This window comes from Symphodus melops (assembly GCF_947650265.1).
Source record: "Symphodus melops genome assembly, chromosome: 12".
NCBI lineage: Eukaryota > Metazoa > Chordata > Actinopteri > Labriformes > Labridae > Symphodus > Symphodus melops.
Genome location: NC_136702.1, coordinates 8,707,485 through 8,726,663, shown reverse-complemented (window position 1 = coordinate 8,726,663; position 19,179 = coordinate 8,707,485). Strand labels below are relative to the sequence as shown.

The 19,179-nt window shown below is 39.0% G+C and overlaps 1 protein-coding gene and 1 long non-coding RNA gene across 2 annotated transcripts in view; one reads left to right on the top strand and one right to left on the bottom strand.

Moving 5' to 3' along the window:
• Positions 1-5,913: 5,913 nt before the first annotated feature.
• The window catches only part of LOC306833263 (uncharacterized protein), a 94,413-nt gene continuing 81,147 nt past the window's right edge, over positions 5,914-19,179 (bottom strand). The window contains exons 23-30 of the mRNA XM_079358412.1: positions 18,900-18,977; positions 10,300-10,458; positions 10,145-10,225; positions 9,405-9,512; positions 8,531-8,635; positions 8,376-8,456; positions 7,456-7,731; positions 5,914-6,268 (exon numbers count right to left, since the gene is read on the bottom strand). Coding sequence (XP_079214538.1) covers positions 5,931-6,268; positions 7,456-7,731; positions 8,376-8,456; positions 8,531-8,635; positions 9,405-9,512; positions 10,145-10,225; positions 10,300-10,458; positions 18,900-18,977 — 1,226 coding nt within the window. The 3' untranslated portion in view covers positions 5,914-5,930. The remainder of the gene's footprint in view (positions 6,269-7,455; positions 7,732-8,375; positions 8,457-8,530; positions 8,636-9,404; positions 9,513-10,144; positions 10,226-10,299; positions 10,459-18,899; positions 18,978-19,179) is intronic.
• On the top strand, positions 11,534-13,007 carry LOC306833284. The gene is made up of 3 exons (XR_013780333.1): positions 11,534-11,574; positions 12,025-12,045; positions 12,935-13,007. It is a non-coding gene; the product is annotated as an uncharacterized lncRNA (long non-coding RNA).

Below are 19,179 nucleotides of genomic sequence, written 5' to 3'. Positions count from 1 at the left end.
CGGTACGCTGCGACTGTTTTCCCCTTCTTCTTCTTCTTTTTTTTTCTTGCCACGAGAGAATTGTGTCAGGTTCTGCAAGTGCACAAGCACACATGCGTCAGTGTGGCACGTTGACAGGCAGCTTTTTCAAATAAAGAACTGACAAAGCTCTGAACCGAGCGGCTCGACTGTGGAGGAAAGTATTTACAGAAACACATGCACATGACAACAGAAAACAAAAACAAAGTGATTCCCTGTAGTGCTCGCTTCTCAGAAACTGTCTCTCCGCGTTGCTGAGAGAATACATCTCCGATTGTTGAGAAGGGCCTATGCATACTTTTTCCACCCAGAAGTTAATTTCAAAACGGTTACAGAGAAGTTTAAAAATCGAAGCAAATGGGAAACATAAACAATTGTGACAGTTTTGTCTTTGCAAAGTCGGACCGCTCAACAAGTTGTGTGGAGGTAATTATTTGACAAATAGAATCATATGGTGTTTGTTATTTTAGACAAAAAGCGTGAAACCAGATGATGAGAAAACTTGTTGGAAGAGAAAATGTCTCGTCCCTCTATTGCATTCTTCACCAAAGACTCCACACTCTGCTGGACTTTTGCAAATGTAATATGAGCGATGATGTTGTCAAGCAAACGAACAAAACTAGGGACCAGTGTGGTTTTGGGGTCTTTATCAGGCTTTAGCGTTGACTGTGTATAAAGACTGACGACACGTCTCAACTTCTCTTGTTGTGGAGAAGTGAAGCCAAAATGTCACTGCTGTCTCGGGCTGGTGATGTCATTTCAAACCCCAAAAGTGTAGAGTGCAGCTGGTGGAGCTGCGATATTATTAGTTCCTCCTCAATCACTTACCCATGGTGCAGAATGCTGCTAGAGCCTCATTTGTCAACAGAGCTGTCAATCATGATGTCACACCCTGTCTTTAAAAGACTAAAACGCTTATCAAAACTAAACCGTTCAAAACTAGAAGCACTTTGGACATGAATCAGCGCCATAAGGACAAACTGTATTTCAGAAAAACTTAATGGCTAAGTGTTTTGATTTTAAAGTAGTAGCCCTGTCCCTTCTGTTGATGTGTTGGAGGCGTGGTAAATATAGCGCCGCCAGTCGCCAGGGTTTTTTGCTCAAAAGGTTTTTTGCTTTACTCATTGGGAGTTGATATTGTTATCAAGAAGTTTGAAGCCATTTTTTTTAATGTAACTAAACTTCCAAAAATAAATTTTTTTGGGGGGGCTAATCAGTCAAGTCCTAATCCTGCTAAGTGCTAAGGCTAGCTCTTTCACTCAGTCCAATGCCAAATGGAGCAGCAAGAAATTCAGCCAAGTCACAGGTGACTGGAGGAGATCCTGAAGTATGGACTTTATCAAAAGTAAACTTTGAATCCATGGACGCATGAATCCAGAATCATTTGAAATCAAAAATAGATTAAATCGAATCGGGACACCAAGAATCCAAATCAAGTCGTTGTTAGAATGAATGTTGGGCAGCAGAACCACGTACAGCCACTGCTGATACCAGTATGATAAAATCCATACCATGACAACACAAAACATGCAGATGTGTTGCAGGTGTCAGTTTATCACTGTCACTAAAGCCAGCAATGTAAACTACCACTGGAATGTTTAATTACATGTCATCAAGGTAATCGACCCCCAACACAAGAAATGTTCATCTGGACAGTCAGGCATCGCCTTCCAATAAACAACGGACTTAAGGGATTGTTTAAAAAGAAAGAATGAAAGCTATGCATCAAAGAAGAGCTCATTGAGACGGTTCAGTCTGAACAGAAGTGGTGCACTCAGCAGAAATAACACTGGTGTCTCCTTAAATCAACTTAGGGAACATTATACTGTCAAACTTACTTTTTCAAATGCTTGACCAAAGACGCACTGTTCTCAAACACACAAGTATGTTTGTCCCTGGTTCATGTCTCGCTGTCTGCTCGACATATTTTGGTTAAAATGCAACAATCAAGCCAGGTTCTTCACCCTCACCACAAAGATGAAAGCTGTCTCCGAAGGGAATGCCCAAGAGAAACCATAACAAAAACAGGAACAAGTTTCCAAACTGGATCCTGGCCGTACAGAAGAAAATATTTACTCATTGACTGAACACTGGCTGCTTCAGATGGGAATGTCTGCCATGATTTTGTGAAACAAAGAAGGTGCAGGCACACAAACTCAAACTCGTTTTAGGCCCCGAGAACATGACGGAAATCCACCAAGATTTCAACATGGCTTCCTCTTTGAACGCCTCCATTCAGCCTCGAGCTCCAATAATCAGTGTTTAGATTGCGGTCGCAGAATCCGAACATGGCAACGATGTTTTTTTGTTTTTTTGTTTGATAGAGCCTGAAATGTTCAAACACATCCAAACAGGAGATAGCAACCTCAAATTAACGTCCTTATTAGTGGAGTTATGACAACATGATAGCGGTATAAAGCTCTATAATGATCTTATCAGAGGCCTCAGCCCCGAGGATCACAGAGGAGCCGAGGTGTAATTGCACTAACTTGGCGTTGCACTTCTCTCTACCGAGAGCATTTTTTAAGGTTCAGAGAGGACAGTCAAACAACTCCTCCACCGTACACCTTTTTTATCTGTCCCATTTGCAGCGTTTAATGGTATAAAAGTAGTAAATTAAGAAGCGTTTCCACCGTGATGGTTCCCGCCATGGGTACAATAATCTTTTTGCCTCGGGCGCACTTGAATTTTACATGATGACCAAATGTTAGCAGAAAAATAAGATCGCATCGGCTGACTTGGACCCATATATACACAGTCATAAACATGATCGCCCAACTGGGAGACCTGCTTTTATATAGTCTAATAATAAGAATGACAAACAATGCTGTACTATCGCTTTTCATGGAGGCAGGGTTCAAAGACAAATCAGGCCTTAATGGAGGACTTTTATTGAGATAGGAAATGGATATTAGTTCATTATTATGTCTCCACCACACTTAACAATTTATCCACATAATTACGGTGGGCTCCCAGATTGCATTGACACAGTAAAGCATGGCCCAGAAAGCGCCAGGAACTTTTTTTAGTGAGCTGATATTAATTGATTTGTCCTGACCTCCCCAGACCTGGCCTCCCCAGGGGCTCGGCTTCCTCAGCGCAGCAGTGCCAAGGTCTGTCCTAACTCTGCATAAAAATAAATGAGAAGCTATGGGGCTACTCTCTAAAGCCAGAGGATATTGTTCGATTTCACGTCAGCCCTCCAGGAGGCAATTTAAACAACCCAGCATGCTAATCAAGCGGGTATAAAAGGCAGTTCTGGAGGGTGGCCCATTCCTCCTTTTTTTTTTTTTTTTCTTTTCTTTTTTTCTTCTTCATTCTCTCCAATTGCAACGAGGCCAAAAAGGACATTAACAATCTGAGGAGGGGAGAGTAATAGGGCCTGTATCTGAAAGAACATTATACTCCTGTGTAATGTAACTATATGATGTGGAAAAGGAAACAAGTACACTTAATTTAAAAAGGCATTCCCAGGACAGTTAGGCTGGCATGTCTTTGTTTGGCAAAATCCAGGAAAACCCGAGTAGAGAATAACAATCATACCCCCCCCCCCCCCCCCCCCCCCCCCCCAAAAAAAAAAAAAGATTCTGTGTTCCAATAAATGAACCATTACTTAATTTAAAGGCTCTGAGCCAATACATGAGCTCCCCGCTGCCATCGACACATCAACCAAACATCTCAGTAAAACCACATTGTGACCCTTGTCTGAGCAGGCACGGCCCCGATCCCCGCAAATAATTCAATACTCTAATATCCCCTTGGTATTTGTTGCGACCACAGAAATACGATAGTCTTCATTCCCTGCGTGTGCCCTGAACCCACGGGTCAGGTGGTAGCAGATCACAGACTTCTCTGTGACTCGGAGGTTAAACTAATCATGCATGACTTTCTCACATGGCCCCGGCCCACTAGCTTCAGAAATCTACACCAGACTGTCATCCAGCAGCGGGTGAACCTGCTTTACATGCACGTCTAACACTGAGCACTGTGGAGGCTTCTTACCACATCGACAAAAATCACCTATACCCAGTGTTTGTTTCTGAAGGCAGACTTAACAGAGAAACGTCTTTGAACCAACACCAAGAAACTCTCTGAACGTCTGTGAATGTGACCTTTTCGATTTATGTAACTCCTCTTCAACACTGTGCCGTGAACTCCAGGTAACATCACGTCGTGTCTGGATGGGAAAGATTTCAAACAAATCTTCAGCAGTACTGTAAACGCCACATTTCACATTCTGAACCGTGTATTTGTTCCCTCTGGAGCTGAAGATGTCCTTCAGCCACTTCAGTATTAACGTCCTTTAAAACACAACTCATTTATCTGTGGAAATAAGGGCATCGGACGAGACAAGGGCTGATAAACACTGCCCCCTACTGACGCTTCAATGTCATTACAGTTTCTCACTCAATACCCCTGAAGCAGGAGGTTAGAATTCTTTTATTACTTTACACTTCTCTTATTTTATTTTATTATACTTTTGTTTCTTTCCAAAAATCACTTTATCCTGTGAATAAAGAGTTGTACATTACTCACTGCTTTAAAATTACCTTCTGTAAATTAAATGTACATTAAAGTATTGAAAAGTAATGTGAGTGAATGTGTGATATTTTGTGTAAAAATTAAAAAAAGAGATCAAGAGACAACAGTAAATAGACTCCCAAACTCTTTTAATAATCAGTGCAAAGACTTGGAAAACAATCATGAAAATGTCTACTGCTGTTTCCTATAACTACCGTAAATTTCGGACTATAAGCCGCTACTTTTTTGTCACGTTTTGAACACTGCGGCTTTTACAACGATGCGGCTTATTTATGGATTTTTCTTGGGGGACAATGAGCTTCTGCCGCAAAAACATTTGACCTCATCACATCGGATCTTAATATCAGTCATTTTGCGCTTCATGCACGCACCCTCATCATGGAAAACACACGGAGAAATACATATGATGCAGCTTTCAAGTTAAAGGCGATCGACCCGGCTGTCAAAGAAGCTAACAGAGCTGCTGCACGTTAAGATGACACTGACAGCGACAACAGAGACTGAGGAAGTGAGTGATCTAGTCATTCCGAATCACTGAATGGATGGACTTTTTCTTGTGAAATGTATTACTGTATTACGGTAATCGTTTTCATCAGCCGCGTTACAGACACTGTTCGATCAAGGATTTCCAGAAGGCTTTACGGATGTTACCGGTAGCCTACGTATTTAATTAAAAGTTAAAACAATGTTTTTGTGTCACGTCTTTCCGTGTAAATAGCTCTTGTTATAACGTGGACACCTGCGGCTTATAATCAAGTGCGGCTTATATATGTACAAATACATTTATTTACTTATTTTTAGCCGGTGCGGCTTATATCCAGGTGCGCTCAATAGTCGGGAATTTACGGTACTCATTTAATGCAAGAAAACAAAAAGTAGTGACAGTTATACCCTGAGCTCCGAGAAATCTTCAAATATTATCCTCACAGAGGTGGCAGTACAAGTTTGTAAATTCACAGGAGAACAAATATCTGACTGAAAGATTCTTTATGAATACAGAGAGATGTTCAGCACTGTCAATGAAATTAGAATCTTCAGTAGCTGGATGTTCAACACGGTGTATATTATTCCATTACACCATAAAGTTTGTCTTAGGATTAAAAAACAGTAGTGTTTTTTTTTTTCTGTTGTCGTGACTCCAGTATGTGACCTCACAAAGTTCGAGCATGACATAAAACAATAGTGCTGTTAAACCGATGATTAAATAAACATTTCTCGTATTTAAAAAAAAAAAGCATAATTCATCGAAACATCTTAAAAAATACATGTTATTCACACATAAAGCATTCATATTAATACAAAAACCCACAATGGTACAAATGAAACACTTTTTCAGTTTTTTTCTGCTGCCACATATTTTCTCCTGAGGCCTAATCAACACCTTCATCTCTCCGTTTGTCTTCATCCTCACTCAGGCTCTCAATGTCTGATGTTTTCTCTTTTTTATCTTCAACATTTTCACCCTCACCTTTATCTACCTCTGCTGTTGTGTTGTCTGACTGTCTCCTGCTTCGGCCCTCAGTGTGTTGATCTGAATCTGCCTGTGGAGTGTCTGCAGACTTTTTTGTGTCAGTGTTGCCGGTTTCCTCTCCTCTTTGGTTTGAAGGCTTTTCTCCATTACTCATTGAATCAGATTCCTTTTCAGAAACCTGTTTGACTTCACGTTTGGCTTCTTCTGCAGATTCTTCTTTCTTTGGCGTGTTGGAATCTTGCTCTTGTAACTTATTTGAACCTTCCTCATGAGGAACACTGGATGACTTGTTCACAGAGGATTTGTCTGATTCATTTCTGTTCTGTTGTGTACCTGATGGATCAGTTTATGACACATTTTCCGTTTGAGGGTTTATTGACCTGCTGTGGTTTAGACCCTTTCTGTTGTTCCCCATCAGTGACCTTCAAGTCCACATCTGGAGAGCTCTTAGTCACAGGAGAACTGAAGTTAGCAACAGTAGAGGTTTGATCTGTGGGTGAGTCAGAAGATGCTTCATCACCCTCATGTTGATTCGTCTCTGAAACAAAAAGTATGAAGAATACAAATCAATTGAAAAAGTGCACCTGTGTGTTTAGTGTTAGTAAAGGACTCACATGTTCAGAGACAGTCTTTGTGGTTTGAATCAATGAGTCTTATCAAACACCTTCGACCAGCACACAACAGACATTCAAAAAAAGAGCCACCAAAGACTGCACGCCATCCGGAAACTCAAAGGACTATATGTTGCCCCCCATCTCCTCCTCCTGTTGTATCAAAGCATCGTCCAGCCCATCCTGCTCTACTGTTCCTCCTGCTTCTTCAACCTACTCACTGTCAAAAACCGAACCAAACTCACCCGTGTCACAAACATTGCAGCCAAACTAATCGGTCTCCCCACTCCCACCCTGTCAGAACTCAATTCAAAGGCCATCAAACGCATCGCACACACAATAGCACTGGACATCACCCACCCTCTCAACTGCCACCTCACCATCGTGCCCTCCGGACGCAGGTACAGGTCCCTGATGTGCAGGAGGGCGCGATACGGCAGAAGCCTGGTGCCTACAGTCATTACAGCCCTCAATAAAAATCCACCTCAGTCCCAATCCCTGGTCCCCCCATAACCATATGCACTGTATGTCCTGTCACTGTATGTCCTGTTGTCCCACATGTATCTCCCTGTGTTCACCCTCTGTCGGCACGCTGCCCTTAAAACTGTATACTGGTGAAAAAGAATTTCCCCCTCGGGGACGATAAAATAAAAAGTCTAAAAAGTCTAAACAGTCTCTGTGTGAAGAGTGAGGTGTAACTAATAAAGTCCCTCCTCCACTTTTTATCATGTGCTTTACTAAATGAACCATTAGTCTTTATTGTTGTAAAGAGAGGACCAGTTTCATCTTGATCTGTCTTTTGTATCTGAGAACCTTCCTCATGAGGAACACTGGACGACTTGTTCACAGAGGATTTGTCTGATTCATTTCTGTTCTCTTGTGTACCTGATGGATCAGCTTCCTCTTGAGGGTTTTCATTGACCTCCTGTAGTTCAGACCCGTTCTTGTGATCCTCAGCAGGGTGAAGATGGTCCACACCTGGAGGGCTCTCAGTCACAGGAGGACTGACGTTAGCTGTAGCAGGAGAAGTTTGATCTGTGGGTGGGTCAGACGATGCTTCATCACCCTCAACGTGATTCTTCTCTGGCTCTGAAACAGAAAGAATACGAATCAATTCAATAAGTGCACCTGTCTGTTTAGTGTTAGTAAAGGAGTCACATGTTCAGAGATTTATTTGGTGTTAAATGGATGCAGGAGATGTTGTCTTAAATGTTCTCTGAATAGAGAAGTAGCATTAATCCAGACAGAATGATTCAAAGATAGACACAGCTGGATAAAGGAAGAGTGAACATCACAGTAAGCTGATCCTCACATGACAGCTACATGAGACAGATCCCAGCCAGCATGCAGGGAGAGACTTATGAAAGGATCTGAATGTGTTCAAGTATTTCAAACACATTTAAATATAAACTGTTTATTGTTGGTGTCCTGCAGCTACGACATGGACTGAAAGTCACGTTTTCTTCTCCTGTAGTTCAGTCTGTTTTGTGTTTTTATATGCCCGAATAGAACAAAACATATAAAGTACTAGAAAATATAAAAATGTTGTTAGACCAACATGGAGGAAGTTATCAGTGAGATTTTTGAGGAGAATCTTAAACATGAGGTTTCTTATTTGAACCTTCCTCATGAAGAACACTGGACTCTACCCACTAGGCTATCTCAAACTAAAGGCATAAAAGCCCCAAAATAAACCTCTAAAAAAAGAGTAATTAACACCGAGCAGCTTTTACCTTTTTCACTCTCTGGAAGTTTTTCTGCCGTGACAGGAAGCGGGCTCTTTTCATCTCCCTGAGCCTCGTCTTCATCTGAGCCTGAAACAGATTAAAAACAATAAGTGGTAGCTTTATAAGGAGAAAAGACAAATCATATATTGTCTCTTGAGTACCTGATGGATCAGTGTGATCAGCAGTTTCCTTTTGAGGGTCTTCATTGACCTCCTCTGAGTCAGACCCTTTCTGTTGTTCCCCATCAGTGACCTTAGGGTGCACATCTAGAGAGTTCTCATCGAGGGAGGTTTCATCTTTGGGTGGGGCAGACGATGGGACTGTATAAAAAATACAAAACAATTATATGCGGTGTCTTAAATAAATGCTATTTTCCCCCCTGTAGTTCAGTCACTTTTTTATTTTCCTTCTTGCTGTTGTAATTCTTCATCTACTTAAAAAAAGAAGAGTTGTTTTCAGACCTGGCTGCACAGGAGTAGATTTCTGATGTGTGTCTTTGGTATTTCTGACACCAGCTGGGTCTGTTTTATGTTCTCCAGAGTCCGAGGGCTTAGACTGGTCTGATTTCATATCACTCTGCATCTTCTGATCCTTTCGATGTTTTAATTCACCAGGTGGAGATTTAGGAGGATTCATAGCTGAAAATAAATGTATGAAGAAAAGGATTAGTAAAGGACTCAAATGTTCAGTGACAGTATTTTTGGTTTGACTCAATGAGTCTTATCAAACAGTCTCTTTGTGAAGAGTGAGTTGTAACTAATAAAGTCCCTCCTCCACTTTTTATCTTGTGCTTTACTAAATGAACCATTAGTCTTTATTGTTGTAAAGAGAGGACCAGTTTCATCTTCCTGATCTGTCTTTTGTATCTGAGAACCCCATGAAGAACACTGGACGACTTGTTCACAGAGGATTTGTCTGATTCATTTCTGTTCTCTTGTGTACCTGATGGATCAGCTTCCTCTTGAGGGTTTTCATTGACCTCCTGTGGTTCAGACCCTTTCTTGTGATCCTCAGCAGGGTGAAGAGGGTCCACACCTGGAGGGCTCTCAGTCACAGGAGGACTGACGTTAGCTGTAGTAGAAGTTTGATCTGTGGGTGGGTCAGACGATGCTTCATCACCCTCAACGTGATTCTTCTCTGGCTCTGAAACAGAAAGAATACAAATCAATTCAATAAGTGCACCTGTCTGTTTAGTGTTAGTAAAGGACTCACATGTTCAGAGATTTATTTGGTGTTAAATGGATGCAGGAGATGTTGTCTTAAATGTTCTCTGAATAGAGAAGTAGCATTAATCCAGACAGAATGATTCAAATATAGACACAGCTGGATAAAGGAAGAGTGAACATCACAGTAAGCTGATCCTCACATGACAGCTACATGAGACAGATCACAGCCAGCATGCAGGGAGAGACTTATGAAAGGATCTGAATGTGTTCAAGTATTTCAAACACATTTAAATATAAACTGTTTATTGTTGGTGTCCTGCTGCTACGACATGGACTGAAAGTCACGTTTTGTTCTCCTGTAGTTCAGTCTGTTTTGTGTTTTGTGAACAAAACATGTAAAGTACCAGAGAATATAACAATGCTGTTAGACCAAAATGAAGGAAGTTATCAGTGAGATCTTTGAGGTGAATCTTAAATATGAAGTTTCTTATTTGAACCTTCCTCATGAAGAACACTGGACTCTACCCACTAGGCAATCTCAAACTACTGACATAAAAGCCCCAAAATAAACCTCTAAAAAAAGAGTAAGTAACATTGAGCAGCTTTTACCTTTTTCACTCTCTGGAAGTGTTTGTGTCGTGTCATGAAGCAGGCTCTTTTCATCTCCCTGAGCCTTGTCTTCATCTGAGCCTGAAACAGATTAAAAACAATAAGTGGTAGCTTTATAAGGAGAAAAGACAAATCATATATTGTCTCTTGAGTACCTGATGGATCAGTGTGATCAGCAGTTTCCTTTTGAGGGTTTTCATTGACCTCCTCTGAGTCAGGTCCTTTCTGTTGTTCCCCATCAGTGACCTTAGGGTGCACATCTGGAGAGCTCTCATCTGGAGAGGTTTCATCTTTGGGTGAGGCAGACGATGGGACTGTATAAAAAATACAAAACAGTTATATGTTGTGTCTTTCTGATAAATGCTATTTTCCCCCCTGTAGTTCAGTCACTCTTTTTTTATTTTTTCTGTTTCTTTTCCTTCTTGCTGTTGTAATTCTTCATCTACTTAAAAAAAGAAGACTTGTTTTCAGACCTGGCTGCACAGGAGTAGATTCCTGATGTGTGTCTTTGATATTTCTGACACCAGCTGGGTCTGTTTTATTTTCTCCAGAGTCCGAGGGCTTAGACTGGTCTGATGGTCCGGTGAGAGCAGTTTGTGATATTTATTCAGAGTAAATGATAAAGTGTTTAATCAGCAAATTTGACTGTCGATTAAAGGGATACTTCACCCATTTACATGAAGCTGTGTATCATTAGAAACATGGTAGTAGTGTGATGCAATATGACGCTTTTTGCATCACATGAAGAAAACTTTCAAGCAAAGAAAAACATATTTTTCTTGTCTCAGGGCAAAATGAGGGTTGGATTCACGACCATTCAACACTACTACCATGTTTCTATTGACACAGCTTCATGTAAATGGGTGAAGTGTCCCTTTAATCAGCAAATATGACAAATGTTTGATGAGAGGACTTGTTGCTCTCGTGGTTGTTATCATGAAATAAGCATTAGTTACAGCTCGGAGCTGACAGAATTTACCTTGACCTTCCCAATCAGCGACCAGCTCTTTGACGCCTTTCCCTGAAAAGACATGACAGCACAAACATTCTAAATTTGCAGTACCTTTTTTATAACCGTGTGTTTGTCACAACATTTAACTGGGGGGTCTGTGGTCCACCAGGTGGACGGCCCGGATTCAGGACGGATGTGGCTCCTCATTAAAAAAGTATGTTTCTAAAATGTTTTTTTTAGAAATTATGAATCGATTTTAAATCTTAGACAAGAAGAATCTCGATTTCTACATGAATCGTTTTCTTTTTTTTATCACCTTTAGGTAACGTAGTATCCTCTCCGTGAAGAAGAGGTTTGTTTTCACCTCTCTGAGCTGAACCTGAAACACATTTCATTTCATTTCATTCAAAGAACAATCAAATATTCTTTATTTGTAGGACATCAACTATTTGTAATTGAAAGGATTGTGTTGTTGGAGGTAAGCGCTCACTCTTCTCTGTAACTCTTTCTGTACAGAATAAACAGAAAACACCAGCCTGAAGAAAATGTTTCATCTGGTACTAGCAGCAGAGCGAGCTTACTTTCGAATCTTTTTGTAAAAGATGAAGAATCAAGTAGAGCTCAGTTTTGTAAAGTTCTATGTTGGAGGTCGTTCCTTTTAGATTTTCTATTTCAAATGAAAGCGACCATTGATGAAAGCTGTGAGATCGTCCAATCACTAAACAGAGACTATCACTTGTCCAAACTCTGTATACCAGTGTATCCTCTTTGTTATGAAGTGAACTATATATATATATAAATATATTATAAATGAAATATTTATCAGTTTTAGATGTGTTAGAAAGAGAAGCCTCAGCCCAACATCTGAGACTGAAAACATAAAGTGTCATACCTTCAGCTGATGACTGTTTCTCCACATCGTCTTTAGCAAAACATGCTGGAATCAAAGGTGAGAGGTGATGATGAAAAGGTGATAAGTACATGTTAGTTTGAGTACAATGTGAAGATTGAAGTGATTCATAAAAGCTGCTTGTGTTCAATAACAGGGCTCAATATGTCGAAGCTTGTTTTTGAAGATGTTTAAGATCTTTAATCAGTCCAGTTGGCTTCTAATGGACCATGACCTGGATGACTGAGAACATTATTGACTTTCTTCACATTGTGGGTAATCACAGACGAGCTTTTGATAACTTACTAACAAACAACCTTTCCTCTTTCTAAACTTATTCTGAGCACTTAACTGTTACACACAGCTTTTAAAATAATTGCACATCATTAATATAAATGTTATCAGGTCGCACTGCTGAGGATCTAGATCCTGAGAAATGTAAATGTTTTATCTGATGAAAGTGTCGTTACTTTCTACTGTACCTTTTTGTCTCACTTTGCAGAAGATGATGCTCAACACGAGTACAAATAAACCAATGACAGTCAGGCTGACGGCTAAAGCTACAGATGAATCTCCTTCTGCACAGAAACACAAGAGTCAAAAGTTAGAGGGACACTCAGCACTAAAACAACATCATGTAGTACAGTAACAACAGAGACAACCAAAACATTCATTTGATGAACAACTATGAGTCCTTGTGTCAAAGAGATCTTTTCACACATCTTCATCTTGTCAACCCTGCTGAAAAAAAGTTGAACTTGGCCACAAAGCTTCACATTTTCTAAAAGAACATTCACTTAAAAATGATCAAATCCAAAACATGAACATGCAGTTATCCATAAGATCATACCGGGGAAACAATCATTTGCTGTGAATGTATTCGTCTCTGTGCTCACAGGGTTGCTGACTAAACAAATGTATTCTTCATTAGCTTGTTCATGTCCCACAGATATATTCATCTTGTGTCCTGGTTGTGATGTTCCCCGTGATGATGTCCACTCAAACTTCATCAAGGACTCAGGTGATGTGAGCTCTGCAGAGCACAGCAGCGTCGCCTGGACTTCAGAAACATCCGAGCTACTGTCTTTGTGTATCTCACAAGTTATGGTCGGCATGGCAACCTTGTCTGAAAGAAAATGTGAAAATGGATATATAGATGAATACATACCTAAATCCTCATATTATATGAGTCACGATTAATTTGATCTCTGATATATTCCAAGATCACTCGGTTACTTAAATTCAAGTTTATTTATGGTTTACATACTTTTTATTTATAGTTGTTAATTAAGTTGTTAATTAATTAACTTTTGTTGAACTGTAAAAAAAAACAAATCTTGCCGATGTATATCAGAATCGTCTGCAAAAGTCTCATATCCGTGGGGCCCTGATATGTATACACAGAAACAATACATCTTGAATAATATGAAAACACAATATACAGTGTTTGGTTTAAAATGCATTACACGACATATCAGAACAGATTTGGTAACAAGAGTGTCTTTAATCTATAACATCAGAGTCTTTTTGTCACAGTTTGATTAAGATCAACTCCTTTAAAGAAAAGAATGATGTCATAGTTAAAGGAGTCTGTTGTAGAGGGCTCGACCTTCAATTCAACAACCTGACTTTGTTCTGTAGCATGAGAAAGTGAAAGTAACTTCTGCTCTGCCCCTGAATATAAACCGTCTTCAGTTTTTTTTTATCAAGGGCACTCCTCTCAGCCATGATAAAAAGTAGATGCAGTTCTATAAAATCCATTTTATAGCATCAATATCAAAAGATAATATTTACCCTCCCCTCTACACCGCCCTTCAGTTCCTTTAAGAAACCTGCTACACTTACTAACCATGTTAACTTTTAGTGAGACCATGAACCAACAACAGGCTGCCTGAAGTGTAGAATGTGACTGGAATAATTCTCCATTTACTGATTTGTTTGTTTCTGAATACAACAAGTGCTAAACACTTGTAGAGAAAAAAATGTTATTCAGACACATTAAAAACCTCAAAACATACAAATGTGATGAAATGAGCGACTTGAAACTGAAGTGTTGCCAAAGGTACTGAGCCCATAAACACATCTCTCATCAGACCCACATGTGGCACTGTTTCTGGATCTGCTATATACTGTATACCATTTCTGATTTTGCATGGTGAAGTTCCAGCTAGCTCTCTGTTTCTAAGACAATTAATGCGGCGTCCACCACAGAGTGGTATCTGTTTTTAATGCAGGGCTGTCTCAGGGCCACACACCTTGTCCTCCACATACAGATATTTCTTTAGATTCTCTGAATCCTCTCATGTTTTGTACGTTTGGCAGACAATAACCCCCGAGATGATTTTCAATTATATTTTAAAACTACATTATTCTGAGTGCTGTACTGTTTATCAGCACAGACTTTCAAAGAAGCCGTTCACATCATCACAAAGACTCAGCCTCTCTGGGTTGTTCTTTTTTTAGACCTGCCATGTTACTAATCTGTGGCCACTTCACCTTCTCAACTTTGATGTGTTTCATCAAGTGATAATAAAAACTAAACATTCCCAGTCTTTCACTGCTACTGTACCAACTTTCTGTTTAAATATGTTGTTGGTATCAAATTCAAATTGGACATAATTCAAACAAATGTGTAAATTTCACAGTTTCTACATTTAGCAGGTTGTCTTTGTGTTATTTTCAATTCCATCTGGGGTTTCAATGTTTTAAATCATCCCTGTCTCTTTTTATGTACAGTTTACATTGGGGTTTATTTTTAGCCCACTTCCAGCTGTGTTCATGTTGATGGATTAACTATAATCTGTGTGTTAAATGTTAAACCTACCTATGACCTTCAGTTCAAAACGTGAAGAATATAACGTGCTGTCAAGGTCTACTTCCACTTCATAGACTCCACTGTCTTCAAATTTGAGGTCGGTGATTTCAAGTTCTGCTGTGATCCAGTCGAGAGTGATCCTGTGTTTAAATGCTTCGTACACCTGTTCCTCTTTGCCGTCCAACTCGACCACTTTGTTGTCATTATGAAGCCACAGAATTGATTGTGGATGTCCTGGGATGACCGGCTTCAAATGTTCCCTCGTCCCCTTGAGGACATATTTTGGAGTTGATCCAGCAGCTAGAAATGTATAATAGAGAGCTATGAGAATATGAAGCATTTGTCTTTGTAAGAGTAGACATATTTTAAACATTATATGTATGAAAACAACTCTTATTTAAAATGTACTTGTAGAATTTTGAGATTGTTGATTGTGTTTTTATACTGGAGCATCAAATGAATAAATAAAATAAGTTTCAGCTTCTCCTGTGGTCTGAAATCTCCTGCAGGATGATCTGTGTCTCTTTACATCTTTCTAAAAGTAGATTGAAGGTGTTGGAGGAAGATGCTTCAGGTTGTAGACGCCTCAAATAATTTACTTTTCTTCTCCGACACTGTCTGTGTTTGTGATTATTGTGTGTTTTATGTCTGAAACTTGTTTATTGTGCTGCACTCATGAAAATTAGATTCGACGTGAATATGATATCTGCATATGAATCCAATTGTTCACATTATTCCCTCCATATACAAAGACGATTTTTAAAAATTGCTATTTGAAGTTTACAAGTCCCTATAGTAGCCTAATTCAAACCACCGCCAGTCTATCATGTAGGTATGACTGAACAATGGTCGACAGGTCAATGTTAAACATTTGCATGTATAGTAGTTAAAACAAATAAAAGCAAACATCAAATACACTAATATGATCTATAAAGTCTATAACTTTATAATGAAGTTGTGAATTGGCATTTTTTAAAGAAAAATAATCAACAGGTCAATAATAATTAAATGTAGGTTGTGAACTATTGTACCCATGTCTGAATGAATGATTAACTCAACATGCCTTGATAAAGTCTCTTTAGTTTCATATCAACATTAAAGTCTCAAACTAAAAACAACACAATGTCTGTCAGCAGAAAAACTCACCGAGGCAGGAGGTAAATATGAAGGAGGCCAGGAAGCAGAACCAAGCCATGTCAGAGCAGCAGAATAATCACAGTTAATGCTTCGAAGTGATGTGTGTCTGTCGGGCGTAAACTCCCAAACGAAAGTATTCCGTCCAGGTGTAACACCTGAGCTTCCGGTCTCTGTTTATCCTCGACCTTAACAATGAGTTAGAAGCTTGAAGTCACGACGTCTATTCTGGTCTAAAAGTGGTTTAAATTTACAATCATGTTTTTATTGAAAGATTTTTTTTAAGTTGTTTTCAACACGTTTACAGACTTTGTTTAATCTTTTGACCGCCACATGTCTGCATAAAAAAGAGAAGCTACCTGGCTACTCTCTAAAGCCAGAAGGTTTCATTGTACTGTCACATTTATAACTGTATTTTTTCCCTCTAGCTGAAGATGTTTTTCAGTCACACGGTCTACTCCGTTATCTGTCGAAATAAGGGCTGATAAACACTGCCCTCTACTGACACTTACATGTCACTACAGTTTCTCACTAAATATCCCTGATGCAGTAGATTAGAATTCTCTATTACTTTACGTTTCTCTTATTACATTTATGTGCAAAGTTTCTTTGCAAAAATTTCTTTATCCTGTGAATAACATTGTTTTATACTTTACTCACTGCTTTAAAATGAGATTCTGTAAGTTATTATTTGTTGAAAACTAAGTGAATGAGTGATATTTTGAAAAAAAAAAGAAGAAGAGAGAAACAATAAATAGACTATTCACAATCTATTTAATAATCAGTGCAAAGACTATTGGAAAACAATCATGTTCACTTCTACTGCGGTTTCCTATAACTACTCATTTAATGCAAGAAAACAAAAAGTAGTGACAGTTAAACCCTGAGCTCCGAGAAATCTTCAAATATTATCCTCACAGCAGTTTCATTAGCAGACACCAAGTAGTCTCTTTAAAAAAAATGGCAGTACAAGTTTGTAAATTCACAGGAGAACAAATATCTGACTGAAAGATTCTTTATGAATACAGAGAGATGTTCAGCGCTGTCAATGAAATTAGATTATTTAACACAGTAGCTGGATGTTCAACACGGTGTATATTATTCCATTACACCATAAAGTTTGTTTTAGGATTAAAAAACAGGAGTGTTTTTTTTCGGTTCCTTGTCGTGACTCCAGTATGTGACCTCACAAGGTTCGTGCATGACATAAAACATTAGTGCTGTTAAATCGATGATTAAATAAACATTTCTCTTATTTAAAAAACATTCATGAAGCAATATTCGTCTAAACATATTACAAAATACATGTACATAAAGCATTCATATTAAAAGTTTATGTTTAACAAAAAAAAAAGTTATTTTTTCTACTTTCAGTTGCCACATATTTTCTCCTGAGGCTTCCTCATCATCTTCAGCGCTCAGTTTGTCTTCATCCTCACTCAGGCTCTCATTGTCTGACGTTTTTACCGCACTCTTCCTCTTTTTTATCTTCATCATTTTCACCCTCACCTTTATCTACCTCTGCTGTTGTGTTGTCTGACTGTCTCCTGCTTCGGCCCTCAGTGTGTTGATCTGAATCTGCCTGTGGAGTGTCTGCAGACTTTTCTGTGTCAGTGTTGCCGGTTTCCTCTCCTCTTTGCTTTAAAGGCTTATCTCCATTACTCATTGAATCAGATTCCTTTTCAGCTTGAGAAACTGGTTTGACTTCACGTTTGGCTTCTTCTGCAGATTCTTCTTTCTTTGGCGTGTTGGAATCTTCCTCATGAGAAACACTGGACGACTTGTTCACAGAGGATTTATCTACCGGTAATTCATTTCTGTTCTGTTGTGTACCTGATAGATCAGTGTGTGAGCCAGTTTTCTCTTGAGGGTTTTTATTGACCTCCTCTGTGTCAGACCCTTCCTTTTGGTCCCCATCAGTGACCGTCAGGTCCACATCTGGAGAGCTCTCAGTCACAGGAGAACTGAAGATAGCAACAGTAGAGGTTTGATCTGTGGGTGGATCAGACGATGCTTTCTCACCCTCATGTTGATTCTTCTCTGAAACAGAAAGTATGAAGAATACAAATCAATTTAAAAAGTGCACCTGTCTGTTTAGTGTTAGTAAAGGACTCACATGTTCAGAGACAGTCGTTGTGGTTTGAATCAATGAGTCTTATCAAACAGTCTGTGTGAAGAGTGAGGTGTAACTAATAAAGTCCCTCCTCCACTTTTTTATCATGTGCTTTCATAAATGAACCATTAGTCTTTATTGTTGTTGAGAATCCTCCAGAAGTAAATGAAAGTCTGTTGCAGCTTTGTATTGTCTCTCAGAGGATACAAAGTGAACCTTGTAGAAATACTCAAAGTGTGATAGAGCGAGCGTTCTAGCTTTCTGAATCTGATTGGAACAAACAGCCAAATGTGCCAACATGTGAGAAGTTCTGACTTTTCTAAAGTATGTGAAGTACCAGCATTATAATATGTAACACACATTGTATTAATGGTATACTGCTGAGGAAGGCTTTGACATTTAGGTTTACATACCTGACTTTTCAGGTTCTTTTGTCTCCTCAGAGGGTTTGATCAGACCTACATCTCGATCACCTCCGTTAGTGTGAAGACTTGGAGATGTAGGAGAAGCTGGAGTTTCTATAAAACAGAAAAAAAGGTATTTTAAAACCAAATACTTAAAGATATTAAAGAGTACAGAGACACTCTCAGACACTGGAGTCAGTAAACCTGTCTTTTAATAAATAAACAAGTATTACAGAAACAATAGATTAATACAGGTATTTTCAAATTGACAGAAAATGAATCAGCATGAACTTGATTTGTATTTTAAGTAATTTATGATTAAAAAAACAACAACTTTTCATTTGTTATACCTCGTTCAGTGTTAGGACTCACTGCTTTTTGATTGTGAAAATAAAAATAAGAATTAGCTGCAGCTGACTGCAAAAATCTACTTTCCATTCTAAATTACCTGGGATTCCCTCGGATTGAGTCTGTAAAACATTTTTATCCTTTCCTTCAATCTTTTCTACCTTCTCTTTGACGAAACCTGATAAAAGTGAAGAATCAGATGAAACCAGCTTTATTGGTAGCCTCTCTTATATTGTGTCTCAGCTAACATAAAGAATCTTTGTGGTGGTCTGACCTTCTGGTGGCTTCGTATCCTCAACAGGTGCTGGGGGGGAAATATTATTTTAGTAGAAATAATTCATGACACATGCAGTGAACATAAATCAGAGTTATTCTTTTCT